The 21,360-nt window shown below is 37.6% G+C and overlaps 1 protein-coding gene across 1 annotated transcript in view; it reads right to left on the reverse strand.

The window, feature by feature from the left end:
* Positions 1 to 21,360, reverse strand: part of LOC127839791 (uncharacterized) — a 173,090-nt gene that overhangs the window by 62,981 nt on the left and 88,749 nt on the right. The window contains 8 exon segments of the mRNA XM_052368178.1: positions 3,404 to 3,614; positions 4,672 to 4,796; positions 6,925 to 7,014; positions 9,713 to 9,868; positions 14,120 to 14,309; positions 14,917 to 14,987; positions 16,426 to 16,558; positions 20,103 to 20,249. Of these exon segments, the coding sequence (XP_052224138.1) occupies positions 3,404 to 3,614; positions 4,672 to 4,796; positions 6,925 to 7,014; positions 9,713 to 9,868; positions 14,120 to 14,309; positions 14,917 to 14,987; positions 16,426 to 16,558; positions 20,103 to 20,249 (1,123 nt within the window).

Here is a 21,360-nt window from a genome sequence, read left to right on the forward strand (position 1 = left end):
TTTAAGGGTTAAAATGCGGAAATGTATTCAATATTTCATAATTCAAAGATTATTTGAGTTGTATTTGTTATTTGTCAATTAAGTGCTAGATTAATGTAATGCTGTTTACAGATCTGATATTTTGCTGACATCATGTTGTTACTAATGGTGATAATATAATCACAAATTCGCTATCTACTGTTAAAAAAGGAAAAATGCACAGTTTACCTTACAACAACTAATGGTTGGTTATAAGCAGGGCTACTTTTTCTTCTTAGAGAATGGCCTTTTTTTCTAAATAGTGAGAAGTTCCAATTCAAATTTTCTCAATTTTGAGAACTTTGCAACTCAAACTTAAGCGATTAAAAAAGTTTGCTACCCATTTATTTCACAATTTAAAAAAGGTTGTGACTAACTTTTTCCACAATTATGAAAAGTGTTTGACTCATTCACAAATTAAGGGACCAATGAAAGACAAATAAACAACCTGACAAGCACATGTGAATTTAACCTCTGAAGTCAGACATGTCTTTATAAAGAGATCCACCGACCGACTTCAGTTTCCTATTCTCTTTTATTTAATGTCGTCTTGTTCATATCTGTGACATAATTTACCATAACTAACCTAATATGTAAAGCAACCCACCTGATATGGACAAATATGCAGTCAGGGTTGGACCTGGCAGAGCCAATAAAAGATGAGCTTTCTGTAGGAGGTTAGAAAAGTAGAGGATATTTGTTGGATTATGTGGAATATCTATTTTAATTCACAAGTGATCATAGAAAATAAATTCTTTCTATGATCACGAGTGAACCAAAATTGATATCCCAAAGAATCCAACAAATTTTCTTTTTATTTTATGCTTACAAATTGTTGTATTTAAACTGGAGAATTATGCTAAAATAATAACGTCATGACATAAAAAACAATGTCATTTCAAAGTAAAAGAGTGAAAATTATCGATACTTTTTCTGTTAATTAACAATGTTTAAAACAGTGAAATGTCACTTTTAATTCACTGATATGTCTCTATAATCCACTTGAAGGCATAACATAAAGACTTATAAATGAACTGTTAATAAAAACAAGAGCTGTCACCATAGGATGACTAATGCCCCCTATAAAAGCTTGGTAGAAGTTATGAGCTTTTTTTCGAAACTTAACGCAGATTTCGAAACCTAAACGCGGACCCTAAGTTCAAGGTCAAGGTCACAGGGGTCAAAATTTTGTGTGCGTATGGAAAGGCCACATCCATATACATATGCATGCCAAATATGAAACTGCTATCTGAAGCGACATAAAAGTTATGAGCATTTTTCGAAATCTAAACGCAAAGTGTGACGGACAGGCGGACGAACAGTCAGATCACTATATGCCCTCCTTCGGGGGCATAAAAATGTCTTAGAATATCAAAGTAAATCAGAAAGCCACATAATCTAGAGAGCAAACACCATGCTAAATCCTTGAAATGCACTAAGTGACCCCGTGACCTAGTTTTTAACCCGGCATGACCCATATTTGAACATGACCTAGATATTGTCTTGGTACAACTTCTGACCAAGTTTGGCAAAGATCAGATGAAAACTACTTCAATTAGAGAGCGGACACCATGCTAAATCCTTGAAATGCACTAAGTGACCCCGTGATCTAGTTTTTGACCCGGCATGACCCATATTCGAACTTGACCTAGATACAACTTCTGACCAAGTTTGGTAAAGATGGGATGAAAACTATTTGAATAAGAGATCGGACATGAAAGTGTGACAGACAGACAGACAGACAGACAGACAGACAGACAGACAGACAGACAGACAGACAGACAGACAGACTGACCGATTGACAGATGGACAGTGCAAAAACTATATACCCCCTTTTTTCGAAAGGGGGGCATAATAAAAAACATTCCTGAAATAGAACTGGGTAAAACAACAAGGCACGAAACCAGATAGGTCTTAAAAGCAGAAAGCTTAAATAATTGACTTAACCCTTTCTCGCTAAGAAGCAAAGTTAGAATAGTTATATGCAACCAGCATGACACCAGACCAGCCTGTGAGCAATTTGAAGTCAGTTCAGGTTTTCTGCTGTTTGGTGCACATCTGTACCGGAAGGTTTACATTGTAGCATTCAAAACTTGAATCTATAAAGATCATTAATTTAATATGATTTTCTGAGGGACTACAATAGAGAAACAAGAGCACCGCATAATGGGTGCCACGCTCTGCTGCGAAAGCTTGTCAGAATTTTTTTTCTTTTTTTTTAAGAGGTCACAGTGACCTTGACCTTTAACCAAGTGACCCAACAAGAGATGTGTTTGTCAGAAACACAATGCCCCCTACTGCGCCGCATTGAAATAACATTTCTATTTATCATTTGGCAGGTATAGAAATCATCTTCCTTTAAAGGTTAGTACTTCCCTTGAATTTTGTCCAATCCAACCAATTGGGGGGGGGGGGGGGGGAGGGAAGGGGGGGAGGATGACCATGTCATCACTGACAACCAATGCCTGTGGTTTAAAAGAGATCATAGTCAGAGTTGATCATGTATCTATGCACAAAAGTCCACAGGTATATAATGAACATCAAAGGAATTATAATTATATCATTAAAAAAAAACTTTGACAAATCAATCATTTGGGTTATATATAATCAAAATAATAAATCTGTACAGTAACTGTGAAGAGAACTTCAATTCTTGGTAAGGAAATATATAATATGAGATTTATAATTATATAAATTACTTCCCTTGAAAATAATTGTCTGTAACAAATCTCTATTTTTAGTAGCAAATAATTAAAAGCCGCTACCCTGACTGTAGATTCACCACTCAAAATGTGCAGCTCCATGAGATTCACATGCATGCCAAATATATAAAGTGGCTATGTTAAATATTGAATAATTTTCTCCCTTTTAAAAGCTTATTACTTCCCTTAAATCTGTATTTTTTACCATAGACCGTAAAGGATGACCTTAACCTTGACCATTTACCACAATGTGTTTGTCAGAAACACAATGCCGCCTACTGTGCCGCTTTGATTTATTTAACAAAAATATATACCTGGGCAGGTCAGATAACTCAGATCCATTTAAAGCTTATTACTTCCCTTGACTTTGTTTTTTCCACCCTAGACCTTGAAGGATGATGCTCACCTTGAAATTTTACCACTCAAAATGTTCAGCTCCGTCAGATACACATAGCATGCCAAATATCAAGGTGCTATCTTCAATATTTAAAAAGTAATGGCCAATTTTAAGGTTTTAGCACGACGCCTACGATGGTTGTCGGACGGCGGACGACAAGCTGGCTATGACAATAGCTCGGGTTTTCTCCGAAAACAGCCTCGCTAAAAATTGCGCATTTGAGCAGTAAGGGGTTAACATATCGAACGAAAAACAACAAAAAAACACACAAAAAACTCAACCATACCTGAAACGGGACTGCATCGAAAAACACAGCAAGAAACCAGTTGAGTGTCACAGTGGAGAGTTCAATGTCAATGTTCTCAAGGTGGGAGTGAAGGCTGGGAAGTTTGTCACGCACAAGGTCCTTGAGAATCTGCTGGTCAGCCTGCGCTCCTATCAGACTGTGGTCGAAATAGTGCGGCGAAAAATAGGACTCGGCGATCGCTACCAGCAGCCTGGACAATGAAGGAACAAAATATAATTTAAGTTTAAACCTATTTATTTTAGCTCGATTGCATAGACAGCTTAAGGCACATTTGAAACGCACTCAAGTCCATTTCCTGGGACTAGAACCAGTACTTAGTGTCTATGGGAATAATCTAAAGAACGCTCCCAATGGGGATCGAACCCATGACCTCCCGGTTGCTAGGCGGACACCATATCCACTACACCACTGCAACCTAAAATATAATTTTGTAAGCCAAGTCAACATTTTTTTTAATAATAGTAAACATATAAAAAAATATTATGATTGACAATCTTTGGATTAGCATTGACAATGATCGTATAACTACAGAAACATCATTTTTCTTTTGAGAATCAAAATGACTCAAAAGACTTGGAGGCCCAGTTGGTCCTTTGGCTTCATGGGACAGATTTGCTTTTCCAAAAAGAAATTGACTTTTTATTGATCTAACACTGGTCCAAAGAAGAAAAAAAAACACACATTTTGTTTACTTTAATTACAATATAACAAATAATTTGTCTTGGAACTATGCTGTCCTTGATTTGATCCCCTGTGTGGACAAGGTTTTTTCAAGTGCATTACTGTACGCTAGCACTAGCATTACTAGCATTACTAGCATTTCATATCAGAGGGCTTCCTCTGTAGCTTGGATCCCCATTGAGGCTGGGCATTTTACTTCAGGGTAAAGTGCACACGTGTATAAACTTTTTCCAACTCAGAAGCAGATCGAAAATGGCTCTATGCAACAAGCATAAAACTTCAATCTCTTTAGGAAAGTATTTCATCAAACCCTTTACCACATAGATAAGTATTTTCACGCACTTCTAATCCCTTATAAAGGTGGATTTAATTAAAGACCTTTCTTACTAGATTCAAGTTTTTAAATCTTCATTTCCAACCCTTAGATACTGATGAGCAGCAAACAACATAAAAACTGAACAGACTGCGAGTCATGTGGGAAAAGAGTTTATATTTTATTTTTTTAAAGGACTGCAAACAGGTCAAAATGCACTTCTGAGTGGGAAAGGCTAAAAGGGCTGTCTTACCAGAAAGCATCCTCTGGGTCAAGGATGAGCAGGCCCATGGCTACAATGAAGTTCATGCCCTGGCAGTAGCCGATGGTCGGGTTGTGTATGCAGAATGCCAGCAACACGTCCTGCAGGTCCATGATCTAACATAGAGAGAAAGGTATTAAGTACACTGTGGAGGCAGTGCAAACAAATAATGGGTAAGGTTTATGATGAATGGGCAAGGTGTACACAGAATGGTCAAGGTCTACAAAGAATGACCAATCAGTACACAGAATAAGCAAACAGTACACATAATTGAATTGGCAATGAGTACACATAATAGGCAATGAGAACAGAGAATGAGCAATAAGTACACCGAATGGGCAATGTTTACAAACAATGGGCTATGAGTACATAGAATAGACTATGAGTACACAAAATTGGCAATGAGTACACATAAGGGTAACAAGAAGACAGCATAACCAATATAAACACAGCATGAGCAACATAAACACAGCATGAGCAAAATAAACACAGCATGAGCAACATAAACATAGCATGAGCAACATAAACACATCATGAGCAACATAAACACATCATGAGCAACATAAACACATCATGAGCAACATAAACACAGCATGAGAAACATAAACACAACATGGAAAACATAAACACAACATGGAAAACATAAACACAGCATGAGCAACATAAACACAGCATGAGGAACATAAACACAGCATGAGGAACATAAACACAGCATGAGCAACATAAACACACCATGAGCAAAATAAACACAACATGAGCAACATAAACACAGCATAAGCAACATAAACACAGCATGAGCAACATAAACACAGCATGAGCAACATTAACACAGCATGAGCAACATAAACACAGCACGAGCAACATAAACACAGCATGAGCAACATAAACACAGCATGAGCAACATAAACACAGCATACACAGCATGGAAAACATAAACACAGCATGAGCAACATAAACACACCATGAGCAACATAAACACACCATGAGCAACAAAAACACAGCATACACAGCATGGAAAACATAAACACAGCATCAGCAACATAAACACACCATGAGCAACATAAACACAGCATGAGCAACATAAACACAGCATGAGCAACATAAACACAACATGAGCAACATAAACACAACATGAGCAACATAAACACAGAATGAGCAACATTAACACAGCATGAGCAACATAAACACAGCATGGGCAACAGCAACACAGCATGTGCATTAAAAACATAGAATCTGAAACAACAACACAGCATAGGCATCAACAAACACAAAAACAGCATGGGCAATATAAAACAGCATGGGCACAAAACATAAAATTTGAAACAAGAAAACTGAATGGGCAACAAGGACACTGAATGGGCAACAAGTGCACAGAAAAGGCAACAAGCACACAGAACATTAAATGAGACAATAAATGGGCAACAAGGACACATAATGGACAACAAATACACATAATGGACAACAAGTACAGAGAATGGACAACACATTCATACAAAGAATGGGCAACAAGGACACAAAATTTGCAGCAAGTGCACATAATGGGCAAGAAGTACACATAATGGGCAACAAGTACACTGAATGAGCCATTAGTACAAAAATCATTAAATAAGGAATTTTTAGGTCCCATTTATGAAAAATATATACTTTGTCCATTGGGAATGGGGCCTAATACTGGACCCGATTTTTAATGAAAAAACACACTGAATTGGCAATTAGTTTAGACATACAATTTTATGGAGGAATCAGTTAACAGCCATATAAACATGATAAAAACTTCAAAACCAGTTCATATTGCATGTAGTCAACATGACATTTTTGGCTTTTTTTCTGACAATTTTGGGGGCACTTCCATAAGACAATTTCCATTTTTTAAGAAATAAGTTATGTATAAAAGTTCTCTTTTTCTAACAATGATACCTGAACTATTATTTTGTTGGACATTATAATAAATTGTTCCAACTAAACGATCCAGAAGAAGTTATTGTCTGACGAATGCCAATTGTTTTATAGCATTACAAAATAGTATGCACAGGCTAATCACGGATGACGCTTTCATGATGTATTTTTCATTTAAAGGAAGTCTCAACCGAGTGAAAATCCACTTGAGGCAGAAAGTGCAGTCCCTAATTAGCATGTGCTGACTGCACATGCTAATCTGGGACAAAACTTCACACTCATGCATTAAGCCCCTTTTTCTTAAAACACAACTCATTATTATTTTTTGCAACATCTGTGTAGACTCACCCCTTTTGATCCCATGGTAGAGAAGCGTATGTTGGAGGGCATGGTCCGCATCAGATCCAGGGACACCTGCTTTCTGTAGCATGCAGCCAGCTGAAGCAGGCCACAGAGTAGAAATATTTGGCAATGAAGTAGGCCACAGAATAAAAACATTTAGCAATCAAGTAGGCCACAAAGTAGAAACATTTGGCAATCAAGTAGGACACAGAGTAGAAACATTTGGCAATGAGGTAGGCTACAACGTAGAAACATTTGGCAATAAAAATAGGCCACACAGTAGAAACATTTGGCAACAATGTAGGCCACAGAATAAAAACATTTGGCAATGAAGTAGGCTACAAAGTAGAACCATTTGGCAATTTGTTGTAATGATTACAAGTAAGTATGAAAAACTGTTGATATTTATTATTGTGTATCCCCTTATGAACTGTGATTTGTAGTTTGGATGCATATTAATTAAACCCCAGCTGTGTTTAAGGGATTTGTTTTTAGATTTTTTTTCTTTTTAAGTGTGATATTTAATGCTTAAAATATTAGATAGAAACATAACAAATTTTTAGCTCCAGTTTTATAACAAGAAAATAAATTAAAATGGGAATAACAAGAAAAAAGTCTTGCACATCAGCACTTTATGGGTATGACTTATTGATTACTAGACAGGAAAATCGAGTCGTGACCATTGACACTTTATGGTAATTACACAAGAGCAACTCCCAATTTTGTTTGTGGGGTGTCGTGAGAACTATGTTTTATATAGACAACCTAATTATGCCTAAAATATTATTGACAAGGCCATCCTTAAAAAAATTGTTTGTTTGGCATAACCCGACCCAGGTACATTTGGGTGGGTAGGTAGGTAGGTATTTTTTTTTTTTAAGTATTATTTTTTTCTGAAATTGAAATCCGAAATATACCAAACTGAAAGGTAATTATCAAATAAAGCTCCAAGTCTTCTGCCTCATGAAAGGAAATTGGTAAATATTTTTCTGCACCGTCTGTATCACCGCACGTGTATTCATAAGTCTATATTTTTTTTATAAAGAACATCGAAAAATATAATACAATCGACAAAAAATACTTTATCCGAAAACGAGAGTCCGAAAAATTGTACGCATTTTGCACATGAAATTAATATACTATTTGGTTGACATATTACTTTACAATAGCATAGTTTGTGAGTAAAAAGCAACTAAGTAATTATAACATTTTAATTTCAATCAATAACAGAAAAGTGTAACATCTTCGACATGTAACTAATTATTTAATTATCATCCTTTAATTCAGATCGATAGACGGTAGTAAGTTGTAAAGTGATCAGCTTAAAAATAATTTATTGAGTGTTACACTTATTTTTTATACGATTTTTGCCATCGGCCATTATATTGCAGGCAGACCACAATTTCAACTGTGTATTCCATTATCGGCGCATGAATTACCCAATATTACCCCATAGCGAACTAAATGTTGATTGGCCAGCTACCATATGCGCTTCAAAACGTTCATGGAAACAAAGAGAAAAAAAAATAGTTTAATTAAAAAAAAATCCGGATTAAAATGGCGGATGTTTTCAATGAAATTGAATGAGATTTTAGCATATTCGCAAATTATATTTTTCTTGAGCCAAAATCGCTATATATTTGCAAATGGTGAACGACAGCGCAAGCCCTGTAAAAGTGAGCATTTATTCCAATAATAACACGTTCGCAATGCTCGTGCTGTCGTTCCCCATTTGAGCCATCTGCGCCATTGGCAAAAATATTGAGAATTTGGCTCAAGAAAAATCTTAATTGCGAAAATTGGAAAATCTAGTAAAATTTCGTTGAAAACATCCGCCATTTTAATCCAGACTATTTTTTTCTATATTTGTCTCTTTGTTTCAATGAAAGTGTTCGCAATTCGAACAATTAACAAAACCCGGTCTGTACCCGATTAGACATCCCTTGACCTGACCTTATCTTTATTGAAGTGCACATGACAGCTGGCCAATCAAAATTGAGCTCGCTTTCACATGACATGAAGTTGTCGAATGAAACCTGAGAAAGGGTGGAGCTATCGGATAATATTGGGTCATTTATGCGCAGATGTTGTATAATTTGAATACACATTTAATAATGTAGTCTGCCTTCAAAATAGCGGCCAGTCGCTAGAGATAAACAAATGAAACAAAAACGTGACAATACCCGTCAATAAATATTTCTAAGCTGAGCACTTCATCTTTCTTCCGAATATTTACCGATCTGAATAAAAGGTGATAATTAAATAATGAGTTATATGGAGATAATATTACACATCTCTGCCGATTTCCGAATTAAATTGAACGGTGATAATTAATCATTTTGTTTTTTACTCCCAAAATATCCTGAACGACAGCAGCGTATTTTAATTAAATGGATACGAGAAAAACAGGAGCGGTTTAATTGTATTTAAAGTCTAATTAATCGCATATGCATATGTCAAATAAATAGGCGACTCAAATAAATACCGGTACTCCTTTTGTTCATAGCTATTCTAGATATCCTTGAAAGAGCATTCAATTAAATGATGCAAATAACCGGAAAGGATAAAAAGCGGAAAGGCAAAATTTAGCGGAAAGAATTTTCTGCGAGCAAAAAAAATTTATTTTGGAAAGTGACAAAAAAAATTCAGTCGGGCCGATTTTAGTGGGTCGGTCAGGTTATGCCAAACAAAAGAATTATTAAGGATGGCCCAATAATTAAAAAAAAATCTTCAGTATAACATTATAAAACATGTCCAATACATTATTTAAACACTTTCAAGGGAACTAACTCACTGGTGACTCTGGCAACAAATTGCACAGGTTCCTGTAGTAGTGCTCTCCCTTTTCCTTGATGAGGTCACTGACCTTGTACCTGACCAGGTGGCGCCACATCTGCTTCCTGAACCGATCTGGGATACCACCTCGACAGAGCTCCTTCAACTCTGTCATCTGGTATCAGTAACACAACTTGATTAAACAGAACTTAAGATTGAATGCCAACACACATAGACGTAAATAAACATTTTTTGTACCTACACATGCGATGATGTATGTTGTTGTTTTTATCAAATTTGTGAAAATCTGAATAAAAACATCTTACATAAAATTGAAAATAATTTAAGAGAAAATAATAATCATACAAAAGTACAAAACAGAAACAAATATTTCAAACAATGCAAGAAAGGTATTTAACAGAAGTAAAGGTATTAAACAGAAGTGCATTTCTGGTAATGTAGCCAAGAGCTCTACTTAGGTATTACAAGTCCTTTGTGTCACTAAAAGAAATAGTAAGACCATTTGAAAGCTCCCTGGTGAAAGTCATATTCACAACTTCCAAAGTGAAGGCAGACATCATTTCCAGTACACAAGTCACAAAATAAGCCATGCCCTTTGAAAACGGACAAAATGCACTTAAGAAAAGTAAACCACAGAAGTGCACCAGTAAACTTTCTGCTAATGTCTTCAAGATCTCTACTAAAACTGGAAATGTCCTTGGAGACACTTTAAGAAATAAAACGATCATTTGACAGCTTCCAAAGTGCAAGGCAGAATCCATACCCAGTACACATATGTCACAAAAGACAAAATCAAATAATTTAGTCATATTGAAATATGTATCTAGTTTTAACCACCCATCACACTTGGATATCAATCAATAAATAGTCTGACTATTTTATAACAAGAGGGCCATGATGGTCCTGAATCGCTCACCTGACTAACAAAATACAATCCAAACTCAGATTTCATCAAGATAAACATTCTGACAAAATTTCAAAAAGATTAGATGGAAACTGTGACCTCTATTGTCTACACAAGGTTTTTCTATAATTTGACCTAGTGACCTAGTTTTTGACCCCAGGTGACCCAAATACAATCCCAACCCAGATTTCATCAAGATAAACATTCTGATAATCTTTTTTTAAATTGGATGAAAACTGTTACCTCTATTGTCTACACAAGGTTTTTCTATTATTTGACCTTCTGACCTAGTTTTTGACCCCAGATGACCCAAATACAATCCCAACCCAGATTTCATCAAGATAAACATTCTGACCAAATTTCATAAAGATTGGATGAAAACTGTGACCTCTATTGTCTATACAAGGTTTTTCTATTATTTGACCTAGTGACCTAGTTTTTGACCTAGTGACCTAGTTTTTTACCCCAGATGACCCAAACTCATTCCCAACCCAGATGACACCAAGATAAACATTCTGACCAAATTTCATAAAGATTGGATGAAAACTGTGACCTCTACTGTCTACACAAACAAATTGTTGACGGTTTTTCTATTATTTGACCTAGTGACCTAGTTTTTTACCTCAGATGACCCAAATACAATCCCAACCCAGATTTCATCAAGATAAACATTCTGACCAAATTTCATAATGATTGGATGAAAACTGCAACCTCTTTTGTCTACACAAGGTTTTTCTATTATTTGACCTAGTTTTTGACCTAGTGACCTAGTTTTTGACCCCCAGATGACCCAAATACAATCCCAACCCAGATTTTATCAAGATTAACATTCTGACCAAATTTCATAAAGATTGGATGAAAACTGTGACCTCTACTGTCTACACATTGTTTTTTTACTATTTGACCTAGTTTTTCACCTAGTGACCTAGTTTTTGACCCCAGATGACCCAAATACAATCCCAACCCAGATTTCATCAAGATAAACATTCTGACCAAATTTCATAAAGATTGGATGAAAACTGTGACCTCTACTGTCTACACAAGGTTTTTCTATTATTTGACCTAGTTTTTGACCTAGTGACCTATTTTTTGACCCCAGATAACCCAAATACAATCCCAACCTAGATTTTATCAAGATAAACATTCTGACCAAATTTCATAAAGATTGGATGAAAACTGCGACCTCTATTGTCTACACAAGGTTTTTCTATTATTTGACCTATTATGTGACCTAGTTTTTGGCCTAGTGACCTAGTTTTTGACCCCAGATAACCCAAATACAATCCCAACCCAGATTTTATCAAGATAAACATTCTGACCAAATTTCATAAAGATTGGATGAAAACTGTGACCTCTACTGTCTACACAATCAAATTGTTGACGGACACACGGACGCACACACGGACGACGGACATCACACTGTCACATAAGCTCATCATGTCACTTCGCGACAGTTGAGCTTAAAAAGAAAGTATGGATATGTGTTTTTAGTAAATAGAAATTTAATGTTTTTATACTACTTGGGAGGAACTTAAACTATTGATGATAAAACCAAAATCAACGCATTTCAAGGAACAAATCATACTATGTTTTCCCATCCTCTAAAATAATTGGTTTAGATAAACCCCCATGGAATAATGTAAGCATTATGTTTGCAATGCAAGAGTTAAGCTGTAAGGCACAGAACAATAAAGACATATTATTTATTTTATGATGTCAATTGACGATTCTCCTGTTTATTTTCAAAATATGGACAGAAAGGTTTTAGAAAATGATTTGATAAATTGGCAACCCAGTGAGTGTTGAATACATGTAGAATACAGACAAGTTTATTTGCTCATCACAAAAAATCATGAACCACTTACCCAGGCTCTTGATTCAGACTTTCTTAGCATCACTTAATAAACTTTTACTGTTCAGCACTTATCTAATATTCTCTATACCCATAACATATAAGCATAATGAAACTTGAGAAACATTTTCAGGATAGAACTTCTTGTTAAAGTGATATTATGGGCATCTTACAGTTTATAGGTGTCTATTGCAACTGTTGTTTGCTTTTGGTGTTTTCACTTTATATACACTTATATTTGTTTATGCAGCATCAACATACTAAAACAATATCCCGGACAGAGAAAAATAATGCATTTGAATATCAATCGTACTTTCGTTTTGACAACTGACGACACAAATGATTCGATTTACGATGTGAATCTAAATCTAGTTTTAGTGCAAATTTGTTCATACGACACAAAGACACTATTTTGTTTTACTGATCATTTCGGCTTAGAGGACTGGGTGAGTCACGTAAAATATCGAATATAATATGTATTTTTTATAAACAACTGGTAGCAAGATGAGGTGCATATATTTGGTCAGTAACCACATTTTAACTAACTTATTTGACCTGTTAATTCTTTTCAGCTCAATTCAATAGTGAACAAGATGTGTTTGTGAAACACAATGTCCCCCTATATGATGTTTGACCTTGAAGGATGACCTTGACCTTGTGAAGGATGACCTTGACCTTTCACTACTCAAAATGTGCAGCTCCATGAGATACACATGCATGCCAAATATAAAGTTGCTATCTTCAATATTGCAAAAGTATTCATAAAATAAGCGATTTGGGCCACATATATTTGACCTCTGACCTTGAAGGTTGACCTTGACCTTGACATTTCACCACTCAAAATGTGCAGCTCCATGAGATGCACATGCATGCCAAATATCAAGTTACTATCTTCAATATTGCAAAAGTATTAATAAAATAAGCAATTTGGGCCACATATATTTGACCTCTGACCTTGAAGGATGTCCTTGACCTTGACCTTTCACCACTCAAAATGTGCAGCTCCATGAGATACACATGCATGCCAAATATCAAGTTGCTATCTTCAATATTGCAAAAGTATTCATAAAATAAGTGTTTTTGGCCACATATATTTGACCTCTGACTTTGAAGGATGACCTTGACCGTTCACCACTCAAAATGTGCAGCTTGATGAGATACACATGCATGCCAAATATGAAGTTGCTATCTTCAATATAGCAAAAGTTATTGCAAAATGTTAAAGTTGGCGCAAACAGACCAACAGACAGGGAAAAAACAATATGTCCCCCACTACTATAGTGGGGGACATAAATATGCCCATAATATCACTTTAACATCTGCTAGTCTTATATAAAAGGTAATTAAGTGACCGTGAATGTGATAATAATAATACAAATTAGAAACTCTGGGAAAAAAGGTTTAATGCATGTTCGTAAAGTGATGTCCTAGATAAGCCTGTGAAGTCAGCATAGGCTAATCAGGGACGACACTTTCTGCGTAAACTTGACCTCTTTGAAACAAAAATCCAGTCTATATGGTAAGTGTCCAACCAGATGGGCCTGTCCAAACTGCACAGGTTAATCTAGGACAATACTTTACGCACAAACATACATTAAGCCCCGTTTTCGTAGAGGAAAGCTTCATTACTATACAAATGAAGCACATACAGATTTGGTAGGGTTTTTCCTGTGATGTCTCATGAAGGAGGTCCATCTCTTCTGGTGCTCCTCATACACTCCGGCCTGCATGAGGTAGTGATGGGAGAGCTCCGTGCACAGGTAGTGTAGCAGCAGGCCAGTGTTGGTGTACAGGTGCTTGAAACCGTACACGTCCACATGCACCTCGTTGTTGGCCAGACTGAAATGTGATGCATCATTTAGAATGGATAATTAACGCTTTTCTACTACGAAGCAATGTAAAAATAGCTATGCAACCAGCATTAAACTCGCTGGTAACTCGCAGAAAGTTCAGGTTTTATGCTCTTTGCTTCTTATCAATATCTTAGGGTTCCAAGTCGCTTTGGAAAAAACAAGGTTTACTGCTATGCGCAGAAAGTGTAGACTCAGATAAGCCTGTGCAGTCCACACAGGCTAATCAGAGATTTCTCTTTCCCACTGACCTGGATTAACACTAACAGGATACTTCCTTAAAACAAAACACTATAAAGGTGGAAAGTGTTGTACCTAAACATCTCTACCATCACTTAATGCATTAACCCTTTCAGTGCGGGAACCAAATTTAAAAGGCCTTTGCAAACAGTTTGGATCCAGATGAGACACCACAGAACGTGGCGTCTCATCAGGATCCAAACTGTTTGCTATTTGGATAGTTTGTTTTCTTTTAAATCAAAGAAAATGCTAATTTTAGAAATTCAGCAGACGACATTTTAGCAGAAGAAAAATTTCCCAGCATGCAAAGGGTTAAACTCTATTATCCCAGATTGAGACTCAATGTTTAGGTATACCTGTCATATGTGGGCAGCCTAGGGTTGATCTTCCGTGCCTCCTCAAGAAGACCCCGCACTCTGTTTTTATGCTGCAAGTAACAAACAACACAACAGGAAATAAATGTCTTGCATCTTAAAACATGTCAATAAATGAACATTGTAACACTTTTCAAATTAATTAACATACTAACACCATAAGTTTCACAGTTTAATGTCAAATTAAAACAAAATAAGGCTGAAAAGGAAAAACAAAAAATCAAATGTCATTATAACAAGAGATATGTTCACCAGAAACACAATGCCCCCTATTGCGACAATTTGAATAATTTTTTTTTGACCTTTGACCTTGAAGGATTACCTTGACCTTGAACTTTTACCACTCAAAATGTACAGCTTCATGAGAACGCCGCTTTGAATTTTTTTTTTTTTTACCTTTGACCTTGAAGGATGACCTTGACCTTGAACTTCCACCACTCAAAATGTGCAGCTTCATGAGATACACATGCATGTCAAATATCAAGTTTCTATCTTCAATATTAAAAATGTTATGGCTAATGTTAAAGTTTTCGGACGGACAGACGCCATATATTTGACATTTGACCTTGAAGGATGACCTTGACCTTCACCTTCCACCACTCAAAATGTGCAGCTTCGTGAGATGCACATGCATGCCAAATATCAAGTTGTTATCTTCAATATTGAACAAGTTATGGCCAATGTTAAAGTTTTTGGACGGACAGATGCCATATATTCGACATTTGACCTTAAAGGATGACCTTGACCTTCACCTTTCACCACTCAAAATGTTCAGCTCCATGAGATACACATGCATGCCAAATATCAAGTTGCTATCTTCAATAGTGCAAAAGTTATGGCCAATGTTAAAGTTTTTGGACGGACTGACAGATGCCATATATTTGACATTTGACCTTGAAGGATTACCTTGACCTTCACCTTTCACCACTCAAAATGTGCAGCTCTGTGAGATGCACATGCATGCCAAATATCAAGTTGCTATCTTCAATATTGAAAAAGTTATGGCCATTAAAGTTTTCGGACGGACAGACTGACATACACACACACATACTGACATACTGACGGACAGTTCAACTGCTATATGCCACCCTACCAGGGGCATAAAAATAATAATCAAGTTAATGTCTCTCTACTGCACCCAAACGCTGTTTACAATTAATATGCAAATACATCTCAGTCAATACAACATGGTGTTATTTTGTACACGTGACTATGGTATTGCACCCAGATTTACATACAAGCCATGCTCTTGAAAAACAGGTGTAAATACATGTGTGTAAATTGTCGTCCCAGATTAGCCTGTGCAGTCCACAAAGGCTTATCAGGGACAATACTTTATGTTTTTATGGGATCTTTGGTTAGAAAAGTATCTTTTAAACCAAAATCCAGTTTCAGTGGAAAGTGTCGTCCCTGATTAGCCTGTGAGGACTGCACAGGCTAATCTGGAACAACTTTACGCACATGAATTAAGCCTCATTTTCCCATTCCCACCTTGTCTCCCCCATACAGACACAGTTCCACGTCCTCACTGCTCTCGTCTCCAGGGTTACGGATGCAGGACTGGATCAGGCTCACGTAGTCCATCTTCCACTGATCTATCTCAGCCTCAAGACTCCGCAGGCGCCTGATATACAATACAATGTACACAATATTATAAAAATGTAAGTGAAATTGAATGCTTTATATTTTAATTAGCATTATTTGAGTTCTGAAGACAGTTATGACTGAACATGTCCTATCAAGCCCCTAATTTCATTTTCTGCTCCTGCATCATGTCCAACTCTAAATTTGTCAATCACTTGACTGTCATTCAAGAATTCTTGATTTTAAATCAAACTCAGTGAACAGGTTGTATAGGATTTGGACATGACATTATTTAAACAAAACTATAAGCACTTGCAACTGTAGAACGTTTAACATCACATTCATATGTTCTAATCCTAAAAAGCCCACACAAATATGTTCTATTCCTATCAAGCGTTCACTCACATGCTTTGTTCGTAAAGAGCCCCCACTCACATGTTCTGTTCCCCCACTCACATGTTCTGTTCCCCTACTCACATGTTTTGTTCCCCCACTCACATGTTCTGTTCCCTCACTGACATGTTCTGTTCCCCCACTCACATGTTCTGTTTCCCCACTCTTATGTTCTGTTCCCCCACTCACATGTTCTGTTCCCCTTCTCACATGTTCTGTTCCCTGACTGACATGTTCTGTTCCCCCACTGACATGTTCTGTTCCCCCACTCACATGTTCTGGTCCCCCACTCACATGTACTGTTCCCCATTCACATGTTCTGTTCCTCCACTCACATGTTCAGTTCCCCCATTCACATGTTCTGTTCCCCCACTCACATGTCCTGTTCCCCCACTCACATGTTCTGTTCCCCTTCTCACATGTTCTGTTTCCCCACTCACATGTTCTGTTCCCCTTCTCACATGTTCTGTTCCCCCACTCACATGTTCTGTTCCCCCACTCACATGTTCTGTTCCCCTTCTCACATGTTCTGTTCCCTCACTGACATGTTCTGTTCCCCTTCTCACATGTTCTGTTCCCCCACTCACATGTTCTGTTCCCCCACTCACATGTTCTGTTCCCCCACTCACATGTTCTGTTCCCTCACTCACATGTTCTGTTCCCCCACTCACATGTTCCCCATCTCATATGTTCTTTTCCCCCCACTCACATGTTCTGTTCCCCCATCTCACATGTTCTGTTCCCCGACTCACATGTTCTGTTACCCCACTCACATGTTCTGTTACCCCACTCACATATAATGTTCCATTACTAACATGTTTTGTTCCTGCATGCATATGTTTTGTTCTCCCACTCACATGTTCTGTTACCCCACTCACATGTTCTGTTACCCCACTCACATATAATGTTCCATAACTAACATGTTCTGTTCCTGCATGCATATGTTTTGTTCTCCCACTCACATGTTCTGTTCCTCCATCTCACATGTTCTGTTCCCCATCTCACATGTTCTGTTCACCATCTCACATGTTCTGTTACCCCACTCACATATTATGTTCCCTTACAAACATGTTCTGTTCCTGCATGCATCTGTTCTGTTCCCTTACTGACATGTTCTGTACTGCCAAACACATGTTCTATTCCCCAACTCACATATTAAGTTCCACTACTAACTTGTTCTGTTGCCCATCTCACATATTCTATTCCCCTACTAACATTTTCTGCACCTGCACTCATGTGTTCTGTTCCCCATCTCACGTTTTCTGTTCCCCACTCACAAGTTCTGTTACCCCACTCATGTGTTCTGTTCCCCCAATCATGTGTTCATTTCCCCCACTCACATGTGCTCTTCCCCCATTATCATGTTCTGTTCCCCACTAAAATGCTCTGTTCCCAACCTACATGTTTTTTCCCCACATTACCATGTTCTGTTCCCCCACTAACATGTTCTATTATTTTCCCCCACTCACATGTTCTGTTCCCTGCTCACATGTTCTTTTCCCCCACTCACATGTTCGTAACCCCACTCATGTGTTCTGTTCCCCCACTGACATGTTCTTTTCCCCTCATTGACATGTTTTGTTTCCTACTCATGTGTTTTGTTCACCACTCACATTTTCTGTCCCCCAACTCATGTGTTCTGTTCCCAAGTCACGTTTTCTGTTTCCTCAATCATGTGTTCTGTTACCCCACTCACATGTTCCATTCCACCCTCATGTGTTCTGTTCCTCCCACTCACATATTCTGTTCCATTCCCCCTCATGTGCTCTGTTCCCCCACTCATATGATCTTTTCCTCACTCTTGTGTTCTTTGCCCCAGATCACTTGTTCTATTCTCCAACTCACATGTTCTGTTCCCCACTCATATGTGTCATTCCCCTAAAACATGATCTGTTCACCCACTCATGTTTTCTGTTCACCCACTCATGTGTTCTGTTCCCCAATCATTTCTGTTCCCCCACAGACATGTTTTGTTTCCCTACTCACATGCTCCATTCCCCCCTCATGTGTTCTGTTCCCCCGAATGTGTTCTGTTCCCCAACTCATGTGTTCTGTTCCCCCACTCACATGTTCTGCATCCCCACTCACATGTTCTGTCCCCTGACTAACATGTTCTGTTACCCCATTCTTATGTTCTGTTACCCCACTCACATGTTCTGTTCCCCCATTCACATGTTCTGTTACCCCACTAACATGTTCTGTTCCCCCACTCACATGTTCTGTTACACCACTGACATGTTCTGTTCCCCTACTAACATGTTCTGTTCCCCCACTCACATGTTCTGTTCCCCTACTTACATGTTCTGTTCCCCCACTCACATGTTCTGTTCCCCTACTAACATGTTCTGTTACCCCACTCACATGTTCTGTTCTCCCACTCACATGTTCTGTTCCTCTACTAACATGTTCTGTTACCCCATTCACATGTTCTGTTCCCCTACTCACATGTTCTGTTACCCCACTCACATGTTCTGTTACCCCATTCACATGTTCTGTTCCCCCACTCACATGTTCTGTTACCCCACTCACATGTTCTGTTCCCCCACTCACATGTTCTGCTACCCCGATCATATGTTCTGTTCCCCTACTAACATGTTCTGTTACCCCACTCACATGTTCTGTTACCCCACTGACATTTTCTGTTCCCCTACTAACATGTTCTGTTACCCCACTCACATGTTCTGTTCCCCTACTAACATGTTCTGTTACCCCACTCACATGTTCTGTTCCCCTACTAACATGTTCTGTTCCCGACTTATGTGTTCTGTTGCCCACTTTTGTGTTCTGTTCCCCACTCACCTGTCCCTTTCAAGTCACCACTCACATGTTCTGTACCTCACATGTCTCTTTCAAGTCACAACTCACTTGTTCTGTTCCTATCAAGCCCCTTATCATGTGTTCTGTACCCCACTCACGTGTCCCTTGCAAGTCACAACTCACATATTCTGTTTCTATCAAGCCCCTTATCATGTGTTCTGTACCCCACTCACATGTCCCTTTCAAGTCACAACTCACGTGTTCTGTACCTCATGTGTCCCTTTCAAGTCACAACTCATGTGTTCTGTACGTAACGTGTCCCTTTCAAGTCAAAACTCACGTGTTCTGTACCCCACTCACATGTTCTGTTCCTATCAAGCCCCTTATCATTGTTCTGTTCCCCACTCACGTGTCCCTTTCAAGTCACAACTCACGTGTTCTGTTCCTGGAAGGCCCCATGCTCCTGCAGCCTCAGCCTTGCCAGTTTCTTCACCTCCTCGTTCAGGAACCTGTTCTGGTTCTGCAGGACCCTCACTCGTTCCTCAAACTCCTTCATAGCCTTGCTGCTCTTCACTGGCGACCTGTAACACAGCAGGTACCAGATTTGTAAAGGTCCTTAACCCTTTCCCACTTAGATACGTATTTGGACGCATTTGTAGTCCCTTAGAAAGTTACATTTAATTAAATACCTTTCTTGCTTCCGGTAAATTCAAGTTTTAAAGGCTTCATTTCCAATCATTATTAATTGATGAGCAGTAAAGAGCATAAAACCTAAACAGACTGCAAGTTACTCGCAGGCTGTTCTGGTATTATGCTGTTTGCACATAGCCATTTTTACTTTGCTTCTAAGTGAGGAAGGGTTTACAGTCCTTAAGTAAACACATCAAGTTGTTTGTATTAAATTCATGCATTCTGAACATTTTTTAAAATATAGTTTTGTCTTTAGTGACTAATTAGTAAAAATCACAATTGAAATTAAGTAAATTCTTTTTATTTACTGACAATGATTTCCATTTAATCATGTTTATGTTGTAAAAACCTTGTTATCATAAATATTACATGTAACTGAACTGTTATATTTAACCAATATGTTATTTGGTAAGAAAGATGGCTACAATTAAAAAAAATGCTGCAAAATAGTCCTTTTTGAAAGCATTCAATGGTAAATGGAGCTTTCGATTAAGGGTCACTTAAAGGAAACACATGAATTGAACAACCATTGTTATTGCTTATTTTTAGACCCTTTGATATTTAATTTAGGTTTTTTAGAATGGATATGAACACACTTTTTTCCTGTTCTGTTGAATCATCTATTTTTTAAGTAATAAACTTTGACTAAACAATCAATTCCTATATATTAACCCAATTTTTACAGTCTAGAAAACTGATTATTTTCCTGAATGGTTCGTATGAGACAGATATAGGTGTTGAACTTGTAACATTATTGGGTTAATGCTAGACTATTTTCTCATCAGTTCCATGTTCTTTTCCAATACAAGACAATAGCACTCTATGAACCATTGATTGATGTTTTTCTTGTTTTCCCGGCTTCTGCTGTATCGAAGACATTGCTTAGTTTGGCTGATGAAAGTTATATACGTAAGAAATCTTATAAAAAGTCAAAGTACACTTCACCAAATTTGTGCCTTAAAACATAACTTAAATTTGTGCTTCAATGTTATGTTGCAGATA

The sequence above is a fragment of the Dreissena polymorpha genome, chromosome 7, assembly GCF_020536995.1.
Source record: "Dreissena polymorpha isolate Duluth1 chromosome 7, UMN_Dpol_1.0, whole genome shotgun sequence".
NCBI classification, from domain to species: Eukaryota; Metazoa; Mollusca; class Bivalvia; order Myida; family Dreissenidae; genus Dreissena; species Dreissena polymorpha.